At 56.2% G+C, this 23,957-nt stretch overlaps 1 protein-coding gene across 1 annotated transcript; it reads right to left on the reverse strand.

Moving 5' to 3' along the window:
* Window positions 1-1,566: 1,566 nt before the first annotated feature.
* On the reverse strand, window positions 1,567-23,315 carry Krt80 (keratin 80). Its single transcript, XM_006981889.4, has 9 exons — window positions 22,896-23,315; window positions 17,639-17,847; window positions 12,978-13,038; window positions 12,611-12,706; window positions 5,613-5,777; window positions 5,076-5,201; window positions 4,331-4,551; window positions 3,490-3,545; window positions 1,567-3,363 (listed from the first exon to the last, which is right to left on the reverse strand). Exons 1-9 carry the CDS (start codon window positions 23,193-23,195, stop codon window positions 3,236-3,238), a joined length of 1,362 nt encoding a protein of 453 aa, XP_006981951.2. The 5' UTR covers window positions 23,196-23,315; the 3' UTR covers window positions 1,567-3,235.
* Between the last annotated feature and the right edge of the window lie 642 nt (window positions 23,316-23,957).

The following is a 23,957-nucleotide window of genomic DNA, read 5'->3' on the forward strand; positions in this document are numbered from 1 at the left end:
GTTGGAAGCTGAGAAAAAATAACCCAGAGAAAGTAGAAGGAGAATAAATATGTCACTGGACCTCGGAGCGTGAAATTCCTATTCATGTTTGGAAATTCAAATCAGTATTCAGAAGTGGATAAAACAGAAAAACAACCACCTCAGTTCTAGGGTTCTCGGGAGGGGACTTGGGGCTTCTCTGTTCATCTGTCCTGTGTCCTGAGAGCAGATCTTGTCTGTGAGGTCTCCTTGCCTGGCTTTGAGCCTCAGGCTTAGTCATCTGTAACTCCTAATATCTACCCTATCAACCATAGTGATGTCACTAATGACCTTTCCCATTGGCTGAGCTGTCACAGGGCAGAGTGTGGCAGCCGAAGATGATGTAGCATTCCTGAGAGGGGTGACCGCAACTCTGTCATCAGATCCCCAGACACCTGGGAGGCAATGGGGTGAGCTGTGTGATCCTGTCACTGACAGGGAAACAGACTCAGTTTGTCCAAGGTGAGCCAGGGAGCAGGTGGGCCACAGCAGGCTATGCCCCTTCCCTGACCCACAAAGGAGCCCTTTCTGTACTTTGTAGAGAAGTCTAGGTATTTTAAGTTTTCATCTTTTCTTTTTTTTTTTTTTTTTTTGGTTTATCGAGACAGGGTTTCTCTGTGTAGCTTTGGTGCCTGTCCTGGAACTCACTCTGTAGCCCAGGCTGGCCTCGAACTCACAGAGATCCGCCTGGCTCTGCCTCCCGAGTGCTTTCATCTTACCCGAGAATCTGACTGTGGGCTCCCGACAGGTGAGAGGGGACAGTAGTCTGGGTTTCTTAGCATAGGGCTTGGAGAAGGTCATGTAGAACATCTGCTTATTCGGGGTGTGCATGCATGTGCCATAGCATTCATGTAGAGGCCAGAGGACGATGCAGGAGTCGGTTCCCTCCTTCTACTGTGTGGGTCCTGGAGATGGAATTCAGGTCATGAGGCTCGACCACACGTCTGTTTGTCCACTGAGCCATTTCACCGGCCCTTGGGGATGGTCCTCAATCCTCACTCGTTGATCTGGCATTTGACTCGGCAGGATCGGGCCTGCTCCATCCAAGTGTCCTCAGCCAGAAGTACTGGAGCAGGAACCCTCCTGCCACCAGCCGGGGATTCCCCCATTTGTGTCTGCTGAGGCAGCCCACGTGGTACCTGGACATGTGGACACTGGGAACATGGATCCACATTATGATGAGTCTCCCAGTAGCAAGAAAGGGTGGGGACCTTTTGAGTCGAAGTCCCACTGGTTTGAAATTACATTTTGGGACCTGGACGGAACACTTTCCTACAGCTAGAGAGTCCATAACACCCCAAGGTCAGCCTGAGGTGACTATGTGACTAAGAAGAGAGATGAAATGAGATACTCAAGCCAGACATGGTGACAGGTACCTGTAATTATGGCTCTTTGGGAAGACCGAGTCAGAAGAATCAAGAGTTCAAGGGCATCCTTGGCTATATGAGTTTGAGGCTAGCCTGGGCTACATAAGGTCCTGCCTCCAACACACATAAAACAAAACAAAGCAACCAAGCAACCAGCAAACAAAAATCAATGACCGGAAACTTTATCCATAGATGAATCGTAATACTTTATTCACCCCTTGCCCGAGTCAGCCAGCCAAGTAGGTGGCTGGAAGGAGTTTTCTAAAACCCTGATAGTTCGCACAGTGCTGATCGTGCAGAAACAGGAAGGGAGGAAATAAGTTAAAAGCCACATAAGTTATGAAAAAATAATATATACTTTCTGTATTTCATGTCCCCACTGAGGTTTGTTCCCTTGGAAACTGGTAAGTAGCCCGAGAGAAAGCAGCAGTGAGCGTCCGCTTTGGGGGCTCAGAGTTGAGTACATCACTGGGTTCCTTGGCCTGGAAGAGCTGCTAACCCATCAGCATCCCCTTCAGGCTTGGCGGGCCAGGGGCCTTGTTGAACACCTTGTCTTGGAGAATGAGATGAAGGGATGGGAGACAGCCAGGAGAGGAGGTGAGACTCGCAGGACACGGGTGTGAGAGGAAGAAGGGAGGAGAGAAGGAGGCTGGCATTGCTGTGCCCTGTAAGCCCCACAGCTGAGAGCCAAGGGTAGGACATGGGAATCTCTGGCCAAGTCCGGATACCCTTGTGGGTGCAGGATGGCTCTCTTGGGTTGAGTCCTTTGAACGCCCTTATTGGGGTTTCCTGGACTAATTCAGGGCTAGGAACCTTCCAGATCTCCCCAGGTTTAGCCTTCCCCATGGCCAACCAGAGGCAGGGGGAGTAAGCTTGGGAGAAGGGATGGGGGTGGGGGGGGGTGGGGGAGGAAACTAGGCAGAGTTGGCCCACTGGGTGGGATGTGCTGGATCATTGGCCCTGGGGATAGAACAGAGGTCCTAGAAAGTGGGATTTGGGGGAAATGGGCATTTCTGGCAGGGTGGACCCGGGGGCTACAGGGCCTGTTGTACCAAAGGCAGAGGTTGAGGTTGGAGAGACCTGGGCTGGAGGCAGAGCCCAGACTGCAGGATGTTGGCACAAGCCAGAACGGCAGGGAGGTGAAGGCAAGGCCTGGTGTCAGGGTGTCCTCTCTGGCTTCTGCTCCTAGGGTGTTGGTTATGGCCAGAGTAGCTTTAGAGCCTACTTATGGCTGGCATCTTAGTCCCCAGAGAGGGTGAGTGCAGGTATCTGGGCCTCTCCGAGACTTAGGCTTCTGTCTAACACACGGGGCCTTTCTTCCCCTTGTCCCCCAATACTGTCAGGTGTCTGGGGAGCCGAAGGGCAGGAAAACCAGGAGTCCTCAGCCCCTAGTCCCCAGGCACTCCATGTATGGGACAAAACCCAGAGCATCCTTCAGCCCAGGCTGCTGCCCGGCTAGTGGGTGAGGACGGCAGCCTCGGCTCTGAGGCAGCCGCGAGGCAAGGCTGAGGCAGAAGGTCGGGGCAAGCGGTGGGCAAGAGGCAAGCACCTTGTCAGAGCTATGTAGGAAGAGGAGTTTCAGAGGATCAAGGAGGTGACTGACCCCAAGTTCCCCTTTACCAGCCAGGACGGCCTGTGGCCAGGAGGTTGGAAGTGGTGAGTGAGACGCTGATGTGGAGCGGAGCTGGCGATGCCCCTTTGCCTTCACTGACCATCCGGAGAAACGAAGCCTCAGCTGGAACCCACCTCAGTTCAGCACCTCCCCTCCCAGCCTGGAGACTCCAGGCGGCTTTCCCAAGTTTAGCTTAGTCCCTCCGGCAGCAGTGGAAGAGGCTCCTGGGGTGGCTGCCTTACTCGGAAGCCTCCGACTCCTGGGAGTGGTACTTCTCTGACATTTCGGTGATTTTGATCACGGGACCCCTGCGGTTCTTCTTCTTCCGGGAGGGCGTCTTGGAGAGGCCAGACTTGGAGGCAGCAGCTACAGGGGACACAAAGGGTAGGGGAGGAAAGGGCCTGGAGGGTTGGAGGCCACACCCATGATGCCTTTGGGGCCACGGTCCCCCACGCCCCATGTGTCCCCCGTCTTGGGTCTCCGGGGACTTACTGGTCCTGCATCGGGATTGTACCGCGCTGACCACGGTGGCAGAGGGCAGGTCCATCCTGAGGGAGGAAGACACGGTAGAATGTGACGGGAACCTAGGATTTTAACCCCATTAGGAGTGTGGGCTGAGCTCTGCCAAGGGCAGGGCGGTTCCCGGCTGTCATTCCCAGGCCTGCGGTTGTCCTGTTGTGTGACCCCGGCTAGCCTGCTCTCCCTGTCTCTAGAGCCCTGTCTTGTCTCTGGAGTTTCTAGGGCTTAGGGAGCTGAGGACCCATGGCGGTCCTGCTTGTGGCTCCCCAGGGTGTGAGGGGAGGAGGGACTTGGTGTTTGAAACCCAAATCTGGACTTCAGATAAGCCAGGGTGCCTGGACTCCCCACCTCCTACCTCCCCGCCCGGGTCGGTTCCATGGGGACACAGTCCCTTCTCCACTGTGCATAGATAGTGAACCCGACCGAGCACTTAAACAAACAAACAAACAAACAAACAAACAAAACAAACAAACAAACGGATATCCACCTTGAACTTGTAAAAAAAAATGTGTGTGTGTGTGCCATTACATGTGTGTGGAAGTCTGAGGACAACTTGTGGGACTTAGTTCCCTCCTTCTACCACGGGGTTTCCAGGGATAGAGCTCAGAGTGGGAGGCGCCGAGCCATCTCACTGGTCCGACGCACATGGCTTTCCCACCACAGCTGCTTGTCATTAGCCCACTTCCCAGCTGGACTAGCAGGCCGCGCAGAGCTAGGTTCCAGCTCCAGCCGGTGACTAGGTCGGGCTGGACGGCAGGCCTGTCAGGTGCCGGGTTACTACCCAGCCCCCGCTCTCACCCGACCGACCGCTCACCGGCTTTCTTCTCCCTCCACCAGCTTGTGGTAGGTGGCGATCTCGATATCTAGAGCCAGCTTGGTGTTCATGAGCTCCTGGTACTCCCGCAGCTGCCTGGCCATGTCCTGCTTGGCCTTCTGCAGGGCGGCCTCCAGCTGGGCCAGCTTGTCCTTGGCGTCCTGGAAGGCCAGCTCGCCCTGCTCCTCGGCCACCTTGATGTTTTCCTCCAGTTTCAGACACTGTAGCCGGGAGGCCAAAGGGAGGGGGGCGGTGGTTAGGAGAGGTGGTGCGCCCAGGCTGAGGTTGCCGCTGCCCGAGTGTGTGTGTAGCTAAGCAACACCATTCCTAGGTGTGGTAAGGGGTTGCAGTGTACTAAGAGGGAGCTCACTTGGACCTGAAGAGTAGGGAAGTCCCACAAGCCACCCAAAGGAGTCGCTGTTGGAAGCTGAGGCTTGACCTCATTCTTCCTTTTCTGTATGATTGATTGGGCTTGGGCAAGGGTGAGGGCCTGGTTGTGCATGGTGGGGATCTTTCTGATAACCCAGCAGCTCTGGGCGTTTTACAGAAGGCATTTCTGTGCAGAACTCACACGATCCTCACAGCCGCCATAGCAGACCATGTTCCTCTCAACTTGGCAGGTTATGAAACCGAGGCTATATTGACCTGCTCGGGACCCCTTGGCCAGGTCTTGTGTGTATTCGGTGATTGGGTGTGAGTGTCTCTATCCCCCAAGTCCCCACGGGCCCTCCGGATGCTTTCTCACATGGCTCTTGATGGAGAGGATCTGAGACCTAAGTTTCTGGATGCGCACGTTGAGGTCTGCGATCTCACAGCGGCTGCTCTGGAGGCAGCTCCCGAACTCTGCTGAGCGGGCAGCTCGCTCCTCCAGCTGCAGGGGTGTGGAAGAGGGGTGGCCAGGTGTGGTCTGATGCAGCCCCTCAGCATCCCTCCCAGCCTCATCTCTACAGTCCCTCCCCACCTCCCTCTCCAGCCCCACATGTTCCCCTGGCGTCTTCCTCCTGACTGCCCTGGGTAAGCTATGCCCACACCTAGCTGGCATGATGGCAACACTGTGACCCCCCAGGAGAGCACCATGTACCCCCACCCCCTAATGCCCCCCCCCAGAGCCCTGTGGGAGCTGGCTCTCACATTTCCCATGCTGCCTGTGGACTGAATGCTGCAATCCTCACTGCGGATGCTCCCCACTACTCCTCAGAGAACCTCAGGGCCCAGGGGCACAAGGTCTCAGCCGCCTCCTTTCTAGTCCTTCCTGCCCCATCCTACATGGTCGGCCCCTAACCTGGCTCCGTGAATAGGCTTCCGCCTCCTCCAGGCTTCGAGCAGCGATGGCGTCATACTGGGCCTTCACCTCCTCCACGATGCCGCTCAGGTCAATGTGGCAGCGGCTGTCCAGGCCCACGGTCACCGACACGTCCTTCACTTGGGCTGTAAGGTCTTTCAGCTCCTGGTCCGCACAGAATTGGGAGGCTCAGGGCTGGTGTGTGTGGGGGACTCAAGGTCTCCCAGCCACCCACGGTCCCTTTGTCCCCTCAGGAGGTGGAGCCTATTGCTCCATGCTGTGACTTCCCAGGAAGTCCAGGTGGGGCTTACTGCCCTCTCTGACAGGGGTGGCTCTGGCTTTCATACTCAGGCTGGAGCCCCTCTTCCTGGCTGGTGGGGAAGGCCCGTGGCCCTGGCTGGTGTTGAGGTGGCGGAGGGGACAGGGCCCTCCACTGTCTGCTGCTCTCTGCCTCCCCATTGGATAGAGAGCCCCAAGGGCCTGGGAAGGTCACCTCGAGCTGTGGGCCCTCACATCATCTGTGTTTACTGAATAGATGTTGGACCAGAGAGGATGGAGAAGGATGCTAGCCAGCCACAGTGGGGCTAAGACTGGTGAATCCTTGGGAAATGGATGTAACTGCTATCAGTCTCTTGTCCCAAGAACCTGCTGGAATTAGCAAAGCCCTTCCTCACACTCCAGGCCTGACGGGACAGGATCGTGTGCTTGCCACAAGCCCAGGGAGTTTATCTTTCCCTGATCATGGCATGGGGGTGGGTGAGGGGGTGAGGGGGGAGGCAATCGCTGGGGAGCGGAGTTCTGCCTGACCACCTGTGCTCCCTGTCACCCTGGGAGCCCCGAGGATCTGAGCCGTCTAGCTGTCTTTGGAGCACCAGGCCATCATTTCACTGTCCTAGCCGACTTTCCCGTGGGAAATCATAGGGCTACACAGAGAGACAGGTGGGAACAGGGGTCTCTCAGGGGCTGCAAAGTGTTGCCACAAGCCTGGGCGGCTTCCTCTGGAGGCGCTAAATAACAACCCAGGCTTTGTGGGGCCTGGGGATGGGAGGAGGAGCCAACTGTGAGTGTGACTATGACTGCCAGCACTCTTCACAGAGAGGTGAGTCAGCTGGCCACAGAGGGGCAGGCAGGCAGCCAGGCAGAGGTGGCTGTGGCTGTGGCACACTCTGTGGGTGTAGGGCCTGGACCACTGCCTCTGCTGGCATTCACGGACCCCATCTCTCCTTTCGGTCACCACTCTCCTGCCCATGTCTCCCGCTGTTGACAGCCGCGTTCCCTTTTAAAAACTCCAGAGTCCGGATCCTAACAGGAGGAGTGGACGGAGACTGTCAGGGATCACTACAAGTCTTTAGTTGTCCACTCCGTTTTTGTTTTTGTTTTTTTCTTACAGTTTTTCTTATTGAAAATGCAGAGTCTCTCGGGGTCTGAATTTTATCCTATGCTGATGTGCGACACACTCTTCAGTTTGTCTCTGGCTCCCTGTGAGCTGGCACTTGGATCTAGAGGCCTGCTTAGGGCCTCACTCACCTTGACCTTGGCACATCACATTTGGGGCACCCTCCCTCCCCCATTCATCTTTATGCCTGTTGTGGTGCAGCCTCTGGTTTCTGCCCCTGGCAGGGGCTGGAACTTCTTCCCGGTGGCTTGTATCCCAGCGTAAAGATTCAGATGGACTGTATGGACAGTTGGGGGTGCCTTTCCCCTTCGATTGCCTGCAGTCTTGCCCACCAGCACCTTCTAGAAAAGGAAGCTTGAGTGCGGCAAGCATTCTGGAGACCCTCTCGAGCTGGCAGGACCAAGCTCAGGGCCTGGTAGCCGTGGGTATCTTTGATTGCTCTTCAGATGAACTGAATGTGAGTCTCTGGGCAAAGGCAGGCTGAAGCCCTGAATGGAGTCAGGCCAGTGGTCACCACAGACCCATCATCACACCAGCATCCCCTTCTGTAAATGAGCGCCTGCTAGGACAGCTTCAGAGATGTGATTCTGGGGCTCCCCTGGTGGGCAGGCTGTGGAGATCAGTGAGTAAGGGTCGTGGATTTAGTTCCACACCACCCAGCCCAGGCCTGACTTGGCATCTGGTCCAGGAAAGTCCAGGGCATGACCAGGAGATGCTACAAAGGACCGGTCTTCCCCGTTGGGGACAAGGGATAGCCAACACTGATGCGCCACCTCAGACCCTTTCTGAAAAGAAGCCGGTGAAGGCGGGAGCAAGATAACAGAAACAGGCAGTGGTGTTCAGAACAGCAGCGCGCCTGTCCAGACACGCCGGCCCCTCCGGGAAGGAGGGTAAAACAATGCTCACTTGTGTGGTGAGGTGCCACCTTGGGGTAGGCCCCTGACACCCTAAGTTGGCAAGAATTGCACCATAGTACAGTTTAGAGTTTCCCTAGGGAGCTGGAGTTGGAGGAGACTGCTGTGTGTACATCTGCCTCACAGTGCTCCCCATGGGGGCAGTGAGTAGACCGTGGCTTTCCTGGGGGAGCTGAGTGTTGCTTGGTAAAACGGCTCTGTATTCCGAATTCATTGATCAGCGATCCACTGATTCATTGGACAACTCTGATCAAGTTTTAAAACCCATCCGAGCCTCTGTCTGTGAAGTGGGTGCCAGGCCAGAGCTAGGAACAGCTAATGCTTTTAAATGTTTACTCCGTGGCAGACATTATTCTAAGTGCTTTAAGATCTATTACGAAATAATTTCTGGGCTGGGGAGGTGGCTAAGTGAGTAACGCACTTGCTAGGCAAAGGTGAGGACCTGAGTTCGAATCCCTGGAGCCCATGGAAAGCTGAGCACCTTAGCGTCCCCCTGCTCCTAAGGGAGGGGAGATGGGAGACAGAGACAAAAGTGTCCCCGGAAGATGGAGGGCCAGCTAGACCATCATACTCAGCTGTGAACAACAAAGAGAGCCTGTCTCAACAAGGGGAAAGGTGAGGCTTCTCCAGAGGTTATCATCTGACCTCCATAGTCACACACACACACACACAGACACAGACACACACACACACACACAGAGACAGACACACACAGACACACACACACACAGACACACACACACACAGACACACACACAGACACACACAGACACACACACACAGACACACACACACAGACACACACATACACAGACACACACAACACACACAGACACACACACAGATACACACAGACACACACACACACATACACAGACACACAACACACACAGATACACACAGACACACACACACAGACACACACACACAGACACACAGACACACACACAGACACAGACACACACACACACACGCACACGCACACACACACCCCAGCACAGTGCAGTATTTTATGAATGGGGAGATTGAGGCATGAAGAGATTGAAGCAACCTGCTCCGGTTCCCATAGTTACCGAGCCAGATGCAGTTCCCATAGTTACCAAGCCAGATGCGGTTCCCTTAGTTACCGAGCCAGATGTTAAATCTGGGCCGTCCTAAAACCTGTACTCACTTTATTATTACCCAAATTCACGGAGTTTTCATGAGTATTCTGCTCTAATCTCCCTGGAACCAGGGCCCCTGGGTGTGGCAGGCAGTATTCATGCTGGATGCATGCGGGTCCCATGCATACTGCAGGTCTAGGCAGGGGGAATCATCCAGCCATCTGGGAAGGCCTTGTGGGCCTCTTGCTATGCATTCCCTGGTGCTGGAGAGAGGGAACATCGATGGGATGTAGATCTTTACCTCAAGGCTTTTCTGATCAGACCCAAAGTTGAAACCCAAGTGCCCAGCCTTCCTGGGGTTACCCACCATCCACTGTGCTTCCCTGTCACGAGAGGGAGCTGTGGTCTGTACCGCCCTTTGCTCAGGCCTGCTCTGTTATGAGTGGCCTCGGAGCACGTGGGAGGGACTCATCTGCCTGAGACAGCCACTGTGAGTGTAAAATGTGCTCCAGACTTTAAACTTTTTAGCAACGTGTTTTGTTTCTTTTTGTTGCTGAGGCAGGTCTCGTGCACCCTCTCTGGCCTGGAAGCCACCGTGTAGAGGAGGGCCTTGAACCTTTGTTCTTTCTGCCTCTCTCTTCTGAGTGTTGTCCTGTCATGCCTGACTCTGAGCGTTTAGTAAGAGAAAGAAAAGTAAGACAGTCCACTAATATTTATATTGATTACCAAGCAAACTACTACTCATATTTTGTCTATATAGGGTTAAGGGAAATATGTTATTAAAATAATTTTATCTCCCTTTTTGGGGAGGGCAGTGCTAGAGGTCAAGTCTAAGGTCTCCTGAGGCTGGGGAAACACCCTACCAAAAAGCTATGGTCCAGCCCAGTGTATTATTTTAAACGTGGCTTCAAGAAAACACCCACGTGTGATTTTATTTCCCTCAGGCAGTAGTGGCTTGGGGGCTCACTGGCATCTTTTTTGGCCAAGGGTCAATGTTGTCTTCTCAGGGTACAGAGGTACATGGATGGAGTGGATCATAAGGCCCACACTCCAGTGCCTGGCTGACGGGACACCTTGTTGCTCAGAAAGGTAGTAGCAACCTTGTACAGCTGCCCTCTGTGGTCACCGGTTTCTCAGAGGATTCAGCCAAACACAGATGGGGTAAAATTGCCCCTCTATTGGACATGCGCAGGCTGTTTCCCTGGCCATTGGTCCCTAAAACAATGTGAGGAGAACTGCTGTTTACATTGTATTTGGTAGTGTAAGAACTTTTAAAACACAGGGGAGGAGGTGCCCAGGTCACATGCAAACAATGTATGTGCAGCTTTATGTGAGAGACTTGAGCATCAGATGACTTGGGTGTCTGTAGGAGTCTTGTGAGTGATGATCAAGGATGCTGAGGTGTTTGAGTAAGAAAGACCCCCCCCCCCCCCCCCGCAGGCTCAGATATTTGAATGCTTAGTCATCGGGGATTGGCACTATTTGAGAAGGACTAGGAGGTGTGGCCTCGTTGGAGGGAGTGTATCACTGGAGGTGGGCTTTGAGATTTCAAAAGCCCAGACCTGGTCCAGTTCTCTCTCTCTGCTTGAAGATCAGGATGTGAAAACTCTCAGCTACTTCTCTGGCACCATGCATGCTGCCATGCCTCCCTGTTCCCCGCCATCGTGGTAACGAACTAACTTCTGACACTGTAAGCAAGCCCCTCGTTAGATGCTTTCTTTTATGAATTTCCTTGGTCGTGTGTCTCTTCACAGCAGTGACCAAGACAGAAGTCAGGGGACTCCACAGCACTGGCTGTGCCCATCTGTCTCAGAGCCCAGGGCCCTGTGTCCTAAGTCTGCTGGCTGTCACTGGCCCATAACTCCCAGCCTGCCCCATTCACTCTCCTGCGGTAGAGCTTCGTACAGCCTTCCCTTTGGGCTAGATGGTCCCTGTCTTAGATTCAGCTTGCTTGCACCCTCGGCTCCCTAGCCATGGCTCTGGAGCTCTCCTCTGCTCTTTGGCTTGGTGAAACCGCCCAATCCCTTTGCCCCCCCCCAAGCCTCTCACCCTCTGGAGTGGCCTTGATCAGATGTACTTGCTGGCTCATCAGCTGAGCTGTGCCCTCCTCAGAGGAGAGACTGGTCTCATTCAGGAGGTGACACAAATCTGCACTTAGTAGGTGCGCAGTGAACACCTGAATGGGCTCGTTCACACCACACCCATGCCAGGCTGCTCCTGTTATCCTCCTTGACTTACAGATGTGGGAAAGGAGGCCCACAGAGGTGACACAGCTCGGCCAGCAGGGCCCAAGAGCTGTGGCTCCATCCTTCTGGAGTTCACAGGCCCGGCTACTGGGAAAGGGCCAAAAAGTCTCTTGGGCATATCCCTGGCAATGCCCGGGTCTGTTGGTTACGGCCAGCCTCCTTCTGCCTGGGTCTCAGCTGCAGGGCCTCCACCTCGGCTTAGAGCTCTGAGTTTGCCAGGCATTGGTGAGCACAGCGGAACTCCGGTTCTGAAGCACTGGCCCAGACCAAGCCAAAGGGAGCTTGGGCAGAGCAGGCTATCTGTAAGCATGGAGCCTCGGGCAGCCCTCGGGTGTGGCCTGGTTATGGAGGACTGTGCTAGGCAGAGTGCTTTTCTGTGCTGCTGGTGAGGTGAGCTGTGAGTTTGCCTTCTTACTGCTCCTGAGGGTGGGGTTTTTCTGCTCTGCGCCATCCCGGGCCTACACATGGCTATCAGTCCCTCAGGGGGCCTGGGATGCTGAGCCTGTTGGAGGTCTCCCCTGCCAAGCCGGGAAGCTGTGCTCAGAAGTCTGCGTGGCCCATGGCAGAACTCTGCCTAGCCTGTGGCAGTGGCTGACCCTGCCCCAACCCTGGCTTCATTTTGCTGTGGCTTGGTGCCAGCTGTGGGCAGCATACAGGCTTGGGAGCCCCTCCATCCCAGCCATGGATCTCTCTACTCCTTGACAGACTGTAGACACTTGTGTAAGATCACCCCTGGACGCCCCCCCCCCACTCCTGAGACAGGTGATATGGAGAGAGAGTGAGAGGCCATGGTAGGATACCAGGAAGGTACGGTGTTCCCAAAGAGCCAGGCCCTTGCTGGGCCACTGTTCCCCAGGCTCAGCTGAGGACCTGGGAGACAGATGGGGATATGCTCTGGGAGCTCCTCTGTCTGCATTTGCCACATCATTTTAGATTGTGCTGAAGCCCATCCTGAGTCTTCCCCGTCGCGGCCAAGAGTGGGAGAGGGTAAAACGCGTGCCCATAAGAGCTAGAAGTAGTGCTATGGGTCGGACTACAGGGCCCGACGGGGGCTGGGTCCAAGTAGGAAGCGCATTCAAGGCCCACAGTACTGGTCCCTGCCAGGGCATTTGGTCTCTGCCAGCATTCCAGCACACCTGACGATGGTTCTCTCAAAGAGAGTGACCTCGGGAACCCTGCCCCTGCGTCATGAAATGTGTGGGTCCTTGACACCCAGAGAGGAGGGCGCTTGAGACGGCGTGATGTCACTGGCTGGAAGCAGTGAGTGTTAAACATCCATGACCTACCCTTGCCCCGGAAGCAGTGAGCATTTGGCTCCACGAGGACCTTGTTCTCTCACCTGCTCATAGACAGTTCTCATCAGCTCTACGAAGCTCTGCAGGCCTTTCAGCTTGGTTTCCAGTTCAGTTCGTCGAAGGCACTCGGCATCCAGGTCCTGGAGACGGGAGTGGGGTGAGAGATGGAGACTGAAAAAGCCAGGGCTCAGGGCAGGGGTTGGATGGGGCAGCTTCTGTGGAGGGAGGTGACACCTGGAGGGGATCTGCCTCTGCCTGGACCTGCCCCTTTCTCTGTCTATCGGTCCTGCAGCCCAGGCACCTGAGAACTTTGCTTAGGTGTCAAGGACAGTGGGACATGCTGGAGGCAAGGGCAGAGGATCATGGCAGACAGAGGGCCGTGATGGAGGGCCCTCGGCATTGAGCAGTTACCTTCTTCAGCTGGACGAAGGTGAACTCCAGGTCTGTGCGCTTGGAGATCTCGTCCTCGTACCTGTGGGGAGAGATGTTCCCCCTTCAGTAACGTTGTGGAGCTTGGGGTCGGGTTAACTGTTGTTTTGAGAGGGGCCCAGGTCTCCGCTAGACCTTACTAGGCTTTGACAATTAGAGAAGGTGGCTGTTCTGGATGTGGTGACACACACCTGTAATTCTCACACTTGGGAGGCAGATAGGATTCTATAAGCTTGAGGCCCACCTGGGCTGCGTGTGCTAGGCTATTCAGGGCTACTTAGCAAGGCCCTGTTTTAAAGCAAAACAAAGCAAACAAAACAAAACAAAACAAAACAAAACAAAACAAAACAAAACAAAACCAGACAAGAAAACTTGGCTCTTCCTTTGGTGGACATAATCTCAGGTCTTCTGAGGCACCCCCTCCCTCCCCTGTAACTCCCAGCTGCGGCCGTCCACTCCCTGGCTCTGCTGCACAGTCCTCTGGGAAGCCTCCTTGACTGTGCACCCCTTTCATGGTGGCTCCTCCCCCCCACCCCGCCCCCCAGAATTACAAGTCCAGGTGGGCCATGCCTGTGGTCTGTCATCTCCCAGCACCCTGTTCACTCCTCTCCTCCCCGGTCCACTTCTTTCCTCAGCCTGTACTTGCTCCTTGGCTTGGCTAGAGAGTGGACACCATCTTGTTCTGTGACTTCCACAGGGAGGCAGGGAGAGAGGTCTCCAGTACGCTTAGCAGCACCTGATTCCTCCCAGCCTCCCTTACTTCCTGTGTCTAAGGCTGTGCAGGGGGCTGCTGGAGCCTGCCCTGTGACAATGACAGTGATTCACGACCTGTCTATGGCATGCTACGAAGTTTATCTCTCTTCCACGTTGCTTCCCTCCCGAGTCAGGCTCACCCTGGGTTTGCCCAAACTCACTCAGTGCTGGGTGAGTTAGGATCCTTTGGTCCCCTATCTTACCCTCTCTTTTCTGTAAAGGCATTGGTCTTGGCGCCCCATAGGGTGGATGGCATCTGCCAGCCTTAGGTGTCCTGCACAAGCTCTTGAGGACAGCCCCAGGGGGTGGACATGGAAGTGGGTTAGTTGTCTTCTCCTCTCCAGGAATGCCTGACTCAGAGCTCTAATTACAGGCACCTGCCTGCCCCAGTCCCTGACCTCCCAGCGGGGCCAGGGTCACATTGGCCCTGTCAGCTGACAGGACCCACACATCTTCTGGAGGGGAGGGCACCTAAGAATGGCAGTGTTCACAGGGCATATCTGGCTATGGGCGGCGGCCTTTGGCCTTATCTTGTCTTCTAGGAATCTCTGAGGGTCTCGGTCATGATGGGACTGGACAGGGGACATGCATCGGGGGATCAAAATGCTTCAGAAGTCCTGACTACAGGCATGAATGTGTATGTGTGTGTACCAGGTACCGAGGACTCCCTTCTCCTGTGACCCTCAGAACTTCCAGCTGGGGGGCCCTCAGGGTCCTGTGGGACGGTGAAAGGTGCCGAGGGCCTCTAAGAGGGCCAGCTGAGCAGGGAGCTCAAGCACCAGCTCCCTTGCTCAGTAGCGGCAGGACTCGGTTCCAGCACTTACGTGTGTTCTTTGGCCGTGACAGTGGAAACGTCACGGGGACTGAAAGTGTTTTCTCCAGGTCTCACACCCGTGACCATTTGAACCTCTGCCATGGCCTCCCACGTGAAGCCTCTGGAAGCGCTGTGGAGGCTGGGGTTGGCTCTCTGAGCATCATTACTAGCCTTCAGGGTAGTCTGACGCAGGCATGTTCCTTCCTGGACTCTCAGAGGCCCTGTGAAGTGCCCCTGTCTTGGGGCTGAAGCCAGGGGGCCCCTCATCCTGTCTAAATGCAGGTAGCTGGTCAGTACCCGCCTTCCTCTGGGTAGCAGAATCCGCCAACTTTGCGGAGGCATCTGGTGGGACACCCGGGTGCCGGGTCCCTGCTCAGCCCTTTTTCCCCTTCCCATCTTTTGGGCAGCCTCCTTGTCTGCCCCTTGACTTTGGATGCTCATATCATCTTGTCTCCCTCACTGTCCCACTAGTTCTTAACTGCTTGAGGCTTAGGAGGAGCCTGTTCCTGGCTGAGCCCTGTGGAGCTGCCTACCCTCCTGAATGAGGCCTTCATGGGGGTGAGGGCCTTTGCTTCTAGACTGCTTCAGGCAGACCCACTGGAGACCTGGGGGACATATGTATCAGGACTTTGAGGGCAGCCAAATGCCCCCCCCCCAGTAGGAAAGGATACCAGGAGAGTGGGAGCAGGTCCTGCTCTGGGTTCTAGTCCAGGGCTGGTATCCAGTCTCCCTGAAGCTCTTGCTGTTCGTTCCCAGCTTTCCGGTGAGTTGGAAGAGCCCCTTCCTCCAGGGGTGTACAGCCTGCCTCTGCCTGCTCCATCCTGCTGACTGATGCCCAGCCCCTAGTCACACCCCCAGCCACACACTTACGGGGCTCTGTGCCGGCCCTACGTCTCTTACTGTGTGAGCTTGGGCTCGTTGCTTTCCCTTGCTGGGTCTCTGCTTTGTTCTTAGTAACTAGAAGTTGGACTAGCCGGATCTTGGAGATCTCTGGTACTCCAGTGCCTGGAAGTCTCCATCCCCACCACAAGGCTCAGGTGATGCCTACCTCCTGTCCCACCTCCAACCTTCTGCCAGTCTGCCAGCCACCAGCTCCCGAACCTGTTCTCAGGCCCTTAGACTGTCACCACTGCCAACACCCCCCTGGAACTTGTTTATTTCTGGGAGCAAGACTGAGCTCATCACCCTGCAGAGGCAAGGCACAGCCTCTCCCTGTCAGGGCTCCACCCTACAGCACCAGCTTCAGCTCTGGCCTGCAGACCAAAAACTCCTGAAACCCCTCTGCAAGACCACATCTGTTCTCCTCCTCCCCGGGGAAGAGAGAGCAGCCTGAGGCAGACAGGAAGCGGGTCAGCACCTGGGTGACAGCAACCAGCCATGCCTGAAAGGTACTCAGCTGCGGGTTCCCAGGGATGCCATGGCCACTGGCGTTGGTGATTTGGTTTAGTAGGTCTGGCCTTGTGCCCCCTCTGAGGCTCTCAGACCTATTAGGGACCAGTGAAATGGGCTGCTGCTTCTGGTGGTCAGGTGTTGGGCAGTTCCCTATGATCAGATGCCCACATGGCTTTCCTAGGACTTGGGAGGGCAAGGCTCTCTGGGAGAGGGGGCCTCCATGGTAAGCCCCAGCTTAGGAGCCCGGGTTTCCTCTCTTCTGCTCTGCCTTGCTGCTCCTAGAAGAGCTGGTTCTGCCTCTGATTGGTAGGGTGTGGGCCACACTGCAAGACCAGGATCAGCCATGCTTGGTTCCCCAGCCCCTGCCCCATCCTGGGTAGGGCGGGGAGACTCAGCTATCTGCTCGTCCTGGAGGGCTTGCCCACTAGGTGATCAGAGAGGGTCACCCCTCCTCTGAGCCTCCCAAGTGCTCATTCTGCCTTCCTAGGCTGGCCAGATCAGTTCAGCCAATGCTGGTCAACTTCAACCTTCTAGGGGACAGAAAAATCTCTGCCAGGTGCCACCTGGACAACCTGAACTCCGGTTAGTGGCAGTCACCGTGTCCATTCACTCAGGAGGAAACAGAGGTCAGTGGACTGTGCTTGCCTGAGGCCACAAAGAGAGGATGAACATCTCCAACTTCGTGCTTAGGCTGGGCTTGTGACTACTGGGTGATGCTTGCCATCTGTCCTTCTGTCCCAGTAGCTGTAAAAGCATCATGTGGGCAGGGAGGGGCTGTCTTTTCCTCATCTTTCTGGTCCCCCAGCTACCTTGACGCCTAGCAGCATTTCCTCCAGGAGGTTGCTGCTTTGTGAAGATAAGCCCTGTCCTGTCTGTCCCCTCCCTGCAATTCAGTACTTCTCTCTCCTTTCCTGAGACCAGGATCAAAACACCCAGAGCACGCTGCAGAGCGCGGTCCTCCTGCTGCTTTGCTGGAGGCAAGACATCCCGTCCTAGGGCAGCACACAGGAGCTGGCACGCTTGCAGCCTCAGGAGGGGCTGCTGGAGCCAGGCCTGTGTTGTGCAAGCACGCAACGGCTCAGCTGTAAGCCACTGCAGCTAAAGCTGCTGGGTCCTAAGGGTCACTGATATAGGACCATCGCTGCACCTCCTCAAGAATTCTGTCTAGAGAAGAGTCACGTTCCATCGCATCTTTCTGTAGTGGGTCGCCATTCCAGCTTTGATCTGGAAGTTCCAACCCCCACTGAGGCTTCGGTAACTGTCACGCCTACAAGGCAGGGCTGAGAGAGGACCCCGAAGACCCGAGATCCAGATGGGCCGGCTCTCTTGGTTCCTGGACCCTGGATGCCGGGTTAGGGTTAGGGTTAGGGTTAGGGTTAGGGTTAGGGTTAGGGTTAGGGTTAGGGTTAGGGTTAGGGTTAGGTAGACCGAGCAGAGTCCTCCAGAGAACACCGCCGGACTATAGAACACCGCCGGACTGCGCTACACCTTTCCCCAACCCTTTTTACCAATCCCTTCACTTGTGAGTTACCCTACAAAATAAACCTCCCTTTTAACCACGTGGAGTGGCCTTAATAATTTCACCAGTATCTTTCCTCTTTCTCCAGCGTAGGTGCACCTGCCCGAGTCCAGCCTAGTCCCCACCCTCAGCTTCGACCCCGGGTTCCCGATAGGCGAGCCCTACCTGATGCGGAACTCCTCCACTTTCTCCAGCACCTGCAGCAGGCTGGCCTCCAGCTGGCCCCGCTCCTGGCTCACTTTGCGCAGCTCCTCTTGCAGACGGCCCTGGAACGTCTCGTAGTGGTGGCTGAGGTCGAAGGTAGCTGATCCCTGGCCCTGCAGGAAGCTCCAGCGGGTCTCCAGCAGCTGGTTACGTTGCTCCAGAGCTTGCACCTGCAAGAGCAGGAGGGTACCGAGCAGGTCGTCAGGTGCCACACTGGGCTCCCTGTGAAGGCTGGGGACCCCCAAAGCGGGGCTTTCTGTGACAGGGCAGCTCATCTGCACACGCTCCCGACACTGGCTCCCCTCAGTATGCAAAGCCACCTCCAGCTCTCCGCTGCTGAGTGGAAGATGCTGAGATAAGACAGGATGGAGGTGGGGCCAAGAAGGCTTCCTAGCCTGGGCTGGGCCTCCAGTGAGGGAGGGGAGCAGGGGTGCGGAAGGCCTGCCTGTCACAGGCTGGGTCTGGAAGAGCCCATCAATAGGGGCTTGGGGACTATCAGGGTCCTACCTGCCTCTCCTCCACGGCAAACCTGATCTCATCTGGCCCTGAAACCCAGCAAGGTGGGTGTACTTGGTAATTTAGCATTAATCCTCCCGACAGACCCAGAGGTGCAGACTCTTTGAGCCTCAGTTTCCCCAGCTAAAAATCGAGGTTGATAACACTGCCTGCCTGTGAAAGGGCCGTGGGGGGCGGGATCGAAGATGGGAATGAGCTTGGGAGAGTGGTAATTGCCAATGTGGATGAGGTGCCAACTCTGCACCAGACTGGTTCCAAGTGCTTCCCGTCTCAGCTCCTTTGTGGCAACACCCTGTGGAGTGGGTTATTGCTATCAGCCCAGTTTCCAGAGGGGGGAACCCAGCCCACAGAGCTGTAAGAACTGCCTGAGGTCACAAAATCAGCGGGCAGCAGAGCCAAGCCTGGCACCTGGGTTTTCATCTGTTTGCTTGTTTTGGGACGGATAGGTCTCACGTATTACAGGCTGGGCTCGAGCTTGTTATAAAGCTGAGGACGACCTTGGTTTCTGGCTCTCCTACCTCCACTGCCCACGTGCTGAGACCGCAGCTCCCGATTTACGCGGTGCTGGGGGTCTAATCTGGACCTGTATGCACACTAAGCAAACACTGCCCACCGAGATGTGTCCCCAGTCCTTCTCTGAGACTGTTAACCACTGTAATGTACCCTCTGTGGGCCAGGGCACCTGCCCCCTCAGGGGTCAGGGCCTTTCTGCAGCTGACTTTTCTTTCAGGCAGGGTCAGGGTGACCTTGAAGATGGGGACATGGAGGTCTCTGAGCCCTGCCGTTTTCTCCAAGCTCTGACCCCCACCCTGTCTTGGACTCCGACAGAGACACCTACAACCTCTGGACCATAGCTAGGCCCCCAGAAGGCTGCCTGGTTCTGTTGTAACCTCGGTTCCCACTGGAGTGCATCCCAGGATGACCCAGACTTCCTGGCTCCGTTCACACCTTGCCTGTCCTCCTGGGGCTCGGGGTCCCCTGCCTTCTTCCGTTACATGTATGCTCCAAGTTCCCTCTGCAGGATGCCCCCACTCCAGCTCCTCATGTACCATTCCTGCTAGTCTGGGAGCCCTGGGTGGCCACAGAAGGGAGGGCTGGCTGGCCATTCCGGGATGGCAGGAAGCTGTTCTGGCTATGAGGATGCGGTGCTAACCGGATGGATGGTGGTATGTTGAGGGTGCTGGCCTTGCTCCCAGGACCACAGCCTGAAAGAGCTGCAGCAATCATTTGGCGCCTCTGTTTCTGGCAGGGAGGGGAGCAGGAGCATTGGATAGAGGCATGGACTGCGACACGAGTGAGCAGTCATTCCCCTGCCTCATGCCCATCTCTCTGGGAAGTTCTGTGTGACGCTGCCTTAAACCTGTGCCACAAGGAAACAGGTTCAGTGGGACTGGAGGTCAGGAGGGTTCTGCCTCGCTTTGTGTGTGAGTGAGGGAGCGTGTGTGGGGGAGTATTAGCTCACCCCACCTTCCCTCCGTTTTGACTAGCAGGAGTCCCTGTTTACACTGAGGGTGCGGTGAGAAGAGAGAAACGAGGCTCCTACCTCCACCCATGAGCAACAGAAAAGCCTTCATACCAGGAAGTCCTTCCCTTAGTCTAACCTCTGTGCTCTATGCTTCAGCACCCTTCTGTAGGGAGATGCTGTGAATGGGGCCGGTGCAGTTGGAGGGCATTGTGCTCTTGGGGTACCAAGGACAGCCCCCGCCTTGGGGGAGTCTCTTGTTTCGGTGGGTGCGGATGAAAGCTCAGCTTTAGCTACGACCTGCCTGCTGGGCTCCTCCCTGTGGGAACAGAGGCCTAGGGAGGGTCAGCAAGGCCCGCTCTCCAGAGAAGCCTGTGCAGTCTCTAGCCTGTACCCCTGCCCTATGGCGGCACAGTGGCCGCCTGAGGGAGGGGCTTTCCTTCCTAGAGCAAGTTCCTGGTCTGCCTGCTTCCTCACTTTACAGCTAAGGAAACTGAGGCTGGGAGCTGCGCGGAGCCAGGGCGGGCTGGACAGGACTTAGGGTGTGAGATGCATTTCACAGAGACACCAAGTAGCCTTTAGAGTTCTTGGCCGGAGCTGGGACACACCTTGGGGAGAGCCCAGCCACTGAGTCTGCAGGGAGACGTTGACAGGGATCCCTGACGTGCTGGGAGGGTGTCAAATCCCAGAGACTCGCAGGAAGCCTGGCCTGTGTCTGACGCCGGCAGGGCGGGCATGTCCGAAACTTTAGAGCTGGCATGGCCTGCCCCAGTCTCCGGGTGTCACCTCGGCTCTGGGTTCCCCAACACAGACTGGGCTTTGGCAGGCCTTCCTCAGCACCCATCGCTTAGGCTGTCTGTCTGTCGGAGATCCCCTGCAGCAGCACCGACGGGTGGTACGATCCCCCCCGCCAATCCCTCCTCATCCTGCCCTTGTGGCCTTTAGCCCTCCACTGGCAGGAACACAGGCCGACTGCAGCAGAGCCTGGAACCTGAGGCTCAGAGAGGGTGAGCAACTTATGTAAGGAAACACAGCCCAGAAGCGAAGGAGACGCCGCCGTGGCAGCAGTAGGGCCCCTCCGCCAGCCTCTCCAGGGACCTTCCCTTCCACACACACTGGTTTCTCAGGGCGGCAGAGGGCCCTGAAGGGGGAGGGGAGGGGGGTGCTCTTCCCTCTGCCCTGCTCAAAGAGCCTCAGCCTTGCTCTGGGCCTGGAACCCATCTCCTCCTGTACCTTCTCAGCTTGCACCTCTCTCCGAAGCCTGAGCTGCACCCCTGCCCTGCAAGGAAGACGTTAGGTCTGGGAGTTCCCTGCGCCGGGCTTATTTACCTCACTTCTCAGCAAATGATCAGAAAGCTCGCACGAGCTACCAGACGTGCTCTGGCTACTTTTCAGACATCATTCCGTTTGATTGACAGCCTCCCTACACTGCTGCACACTGAGGCCCAGGGAGGTTCAGTAATTCTCCTAAGCGTATACAGCAGGCTGATGGTGGGCCCGGGATTAAAACCCAGTAGGAGGAGGGTTCTAACGCTTAAGTGGTTGCCTGTCTCTCTGGGGCCCCCACAAGTTTTTGCTTGGCACAGGGCTCCAATAACCGGGGTTCCCAAAGGGCTGGAACCCACAGTTCCCTGCACCCTACCGTGCAGGGCACCACATCTCAAGGCCAAGTTAGAGAGCTGGGAGGCTGGAGTTCTGCCGAAGAACTTCACAGGCCTGAACCCAGGACCCCAACTGCGACTGCCACGGCTCCTCCCCTGGGTCCAACGCCCATGGCTCCCACCCAGAGCCCACAGCAGTGGCACGGGGTGACATCAGCATTGGCATTTGTTTGAAGGAGAAAAGCCACCCATGGAAGCCAAATTACATAGTTCAGCGAAGCACTCCTTTTAAGGGATTATCCAGGCTTGTCAAGGAGGCGTCTCTGCAGGGCCTACCTCCCAGGCCATGGGTTCCCTCTGTACAGCCTGGGCTATGTGCCCTCCCCCAATCTGGGCACCTGAGATGTCAATGGGGGGAGACTCCAAAGCAGTCAGATGAGTCAGGGACAGGAAGACACCATTCCTACCTCAGATTCAGATCAAGTCTAAACTCTATCGTGTGTTGGCTGTGTGACTGTGGGCAAGGCATCTAGCCTCTCTGGTCCTATTGCCTCACCTGTACAGCTGGGAAAACACAGCTGTGGTGGTAATGTTGGCGCTGACCTCAGCCTTACTTGCTAACTTCCTGTGGGGTTCAGCATCTGGGCCACACATGACACTTTCTTCTCTTACCTCCCTGTGTGTCCCCACCTCTCGGGACCCCCAGATGTGCAGAGGCAGATGAGGACTGGCTAGGACGGGGAGGCTGGACCTCTGCTTCCTCGGAGGTGAGGAAGGCAGTTTCCCTTCTCTGTGTGATGGTCACAAAATGTCTTTCTTTGCAGTTGAGGGAATTGGAGGTAAACCTGTGGAGCGCCCTGTGGTGCCTAGCATACCGGCGTGCGGCCCAGTCCATGCAGCTGTGGCCCAGGAGGTAACCTAGCCACGAGGCTTGCTCACGGAGGTGTCTTGGAGTCACGGAGTGGGTACAGGTTTGGGAACTAGACAGAACTCGCTGCAGTGAGTCCAGGAGATGCAGGGGCCGAGTTGCTAGGGGCCTGGTCCCTTCCACCTAGGTGAGCTCGAAACAGCCCAGCGGTTGGCTGCTGGCTGGACTCAGTTCTCACATTCCTTTCTCCTGACATGCCCAAGTTGCATCTTTGCTCACAGAGCCTCCTTCAGACCCCGCACACCCCTTTGGACCTGCTCACCACAATGGCACTGTGAGTGGAAGGGGTAGGCAAGCAGGGCAGCCCCGAGGGAGATGCTTTGGGGCCAGAGTTTGAGGCATGGGTCAGGAGAGCATCCTTAGCAGTATCTCCCACCCACCTGTCTGGGAAGAGGCCAGCAGGCCACACCTCCATGAGCCGCCCTGAGAAACACTCCCTTGGCTCCTACAGGGGTAGACTGACTCTCGCAAGCCAGGGGGCCATGTCCTTATTCAGATAACCCTCAGAGTCCATCCTGGGGTTTCTTTTGCTCCAGACACCAGGATGTATCAGGATTTCTTATCCCGTCTCAGCTGGTTTAGCCATGCTGCATCCCCATTGGCTAGGGCCAGGGGTGGGGCATGATGACCCATGCTCAGGGAACCGCCAGCTGGGTCACCTGGAAAGCCTGGCAGCCCTTCTGTTTTGGTACCCTATCCCACTCGGCTCACCTTGCCAATCAGAGAGGCAAACTTGTCATTGAGGACCTTCATCTCCTCCTTCTCCTGGTTCTTCTGCTGCTGGACAGCTGGGTCCACCTTGAGGTCCAGAGGCACCAGCAGGCTGGAGTTCACAGTCACCTTGGGGATGATGCCGGCCGGCTTACAGCTGGTGAGGCTTCGAGAGCTGAAGCCAGGCCCAGGGAGCCCACAGCTGCCCCATCCTGAGGTCCTAGGCTGGAGGCTGCCCGCTGGGGTCACCTCGCAGCCACTGAGGCTGCTGAAGCCGACGACGCAGGAGCGGTAGGCCATGGTGGCCCCCCTGGGCCTGGGAGCCTGAGGGCTCACCAGTGAGCGAGGGAGCTTTGGAGTGGTGGTAGCTACCTCCTGTCACAGCCAGGGCCGGCTGGGGACTGAGGCGCAAACACCTGTTGCATGGTGTTCATTAGCTGCAGGAGGGCGTGGCCCTTCGAAGCCTGACCAACCTGTTAGATGATGTGGCTCCTGCCCCTCCCCCGTGCCACAGCTTTCTGCCTGCCCCACAGGGGATCTGCCTTGTTGAAGGGGCTTGTCACAGTCCCCTACAAGAAGGCCCTAACTAAGGAGGGGGCCCGAGGCTGGGCTGGCTGGGTAGGGCAGGGTGGTCAGTGCCAAGAAGGCAAAGTTCCACAGGAAGAAGCAGGGAAGAAAGGCAGCCAGCCAGCCACAGAGCGCTGCATACCTGAAGGCTGACGTATCTGGGCTCGCATACTTCTGGAAAAGATGAGGCAAGTGTAGCCCTGAGCTCTGAGGGTAAGATGACGGCCTTGGGCACTGTGCCAGGCTGGCACTGGAAAACAGCCCCTTTATTCTTTATTTCCCATCTGTCAGAATGTCCCCTTCTCATTTCCCCCTTCCTCCCTGCCCTCACCCCCTTACCGAGGACCAGCTGTGTGTACCCCACTGACTCAAGGGCTGTGGGGAGCACATGGCCAAGCCCGTAGCTCTTGTTTTTGGAGATGTGACATTGGACTGTAGAGTCAGCTTGGCTGACTGGCATAACCTCATCTATGTGGCTAGATTTTATCCTCATCT

The sequence above is a fragment of the Peromyscus maniculatus genome, chromosome 20 (assembly GCF_049852395.1).
Source record: "Peromyscus maniculatus bairdii isolate BWxNUB_F1_BW_parent chromosome 20, HU_Pman_BW_mat_3.1, whole genome shotgun sequence".
Taxonomy (NCBI): domain Eukaryota; kingdom Metazoa; phylum Chordata; class Mammalia; order Rodentia; family Cricetidae; genus Peromyscus; species Peromyscus maniculatus.

Coding starts and splice junctions, on each gene's coding strand:
- Krt80 (XM_006981889.4), bottom strand. CDS start 23,195: ATGGCCTACCGCTCCTGCGTCGTCGGCTTCAGCAGCCTCAGTGGCTGC. Junction 17,848..22,895: donor TTGCCTCTCTGATTGGCAAG/GTGAGCCGAGTG, acceptor CTGCTCTTGCAG/GTGCAAGCTCTGGAGCAACG. Junction 3,546..4,330: donor GTGGAGGGAGAAGAAAGCCG/GTGAGCGGTCGG, acceptor TTCCTCCCTCAG/GATGGACCTGCCCTCTGCCA.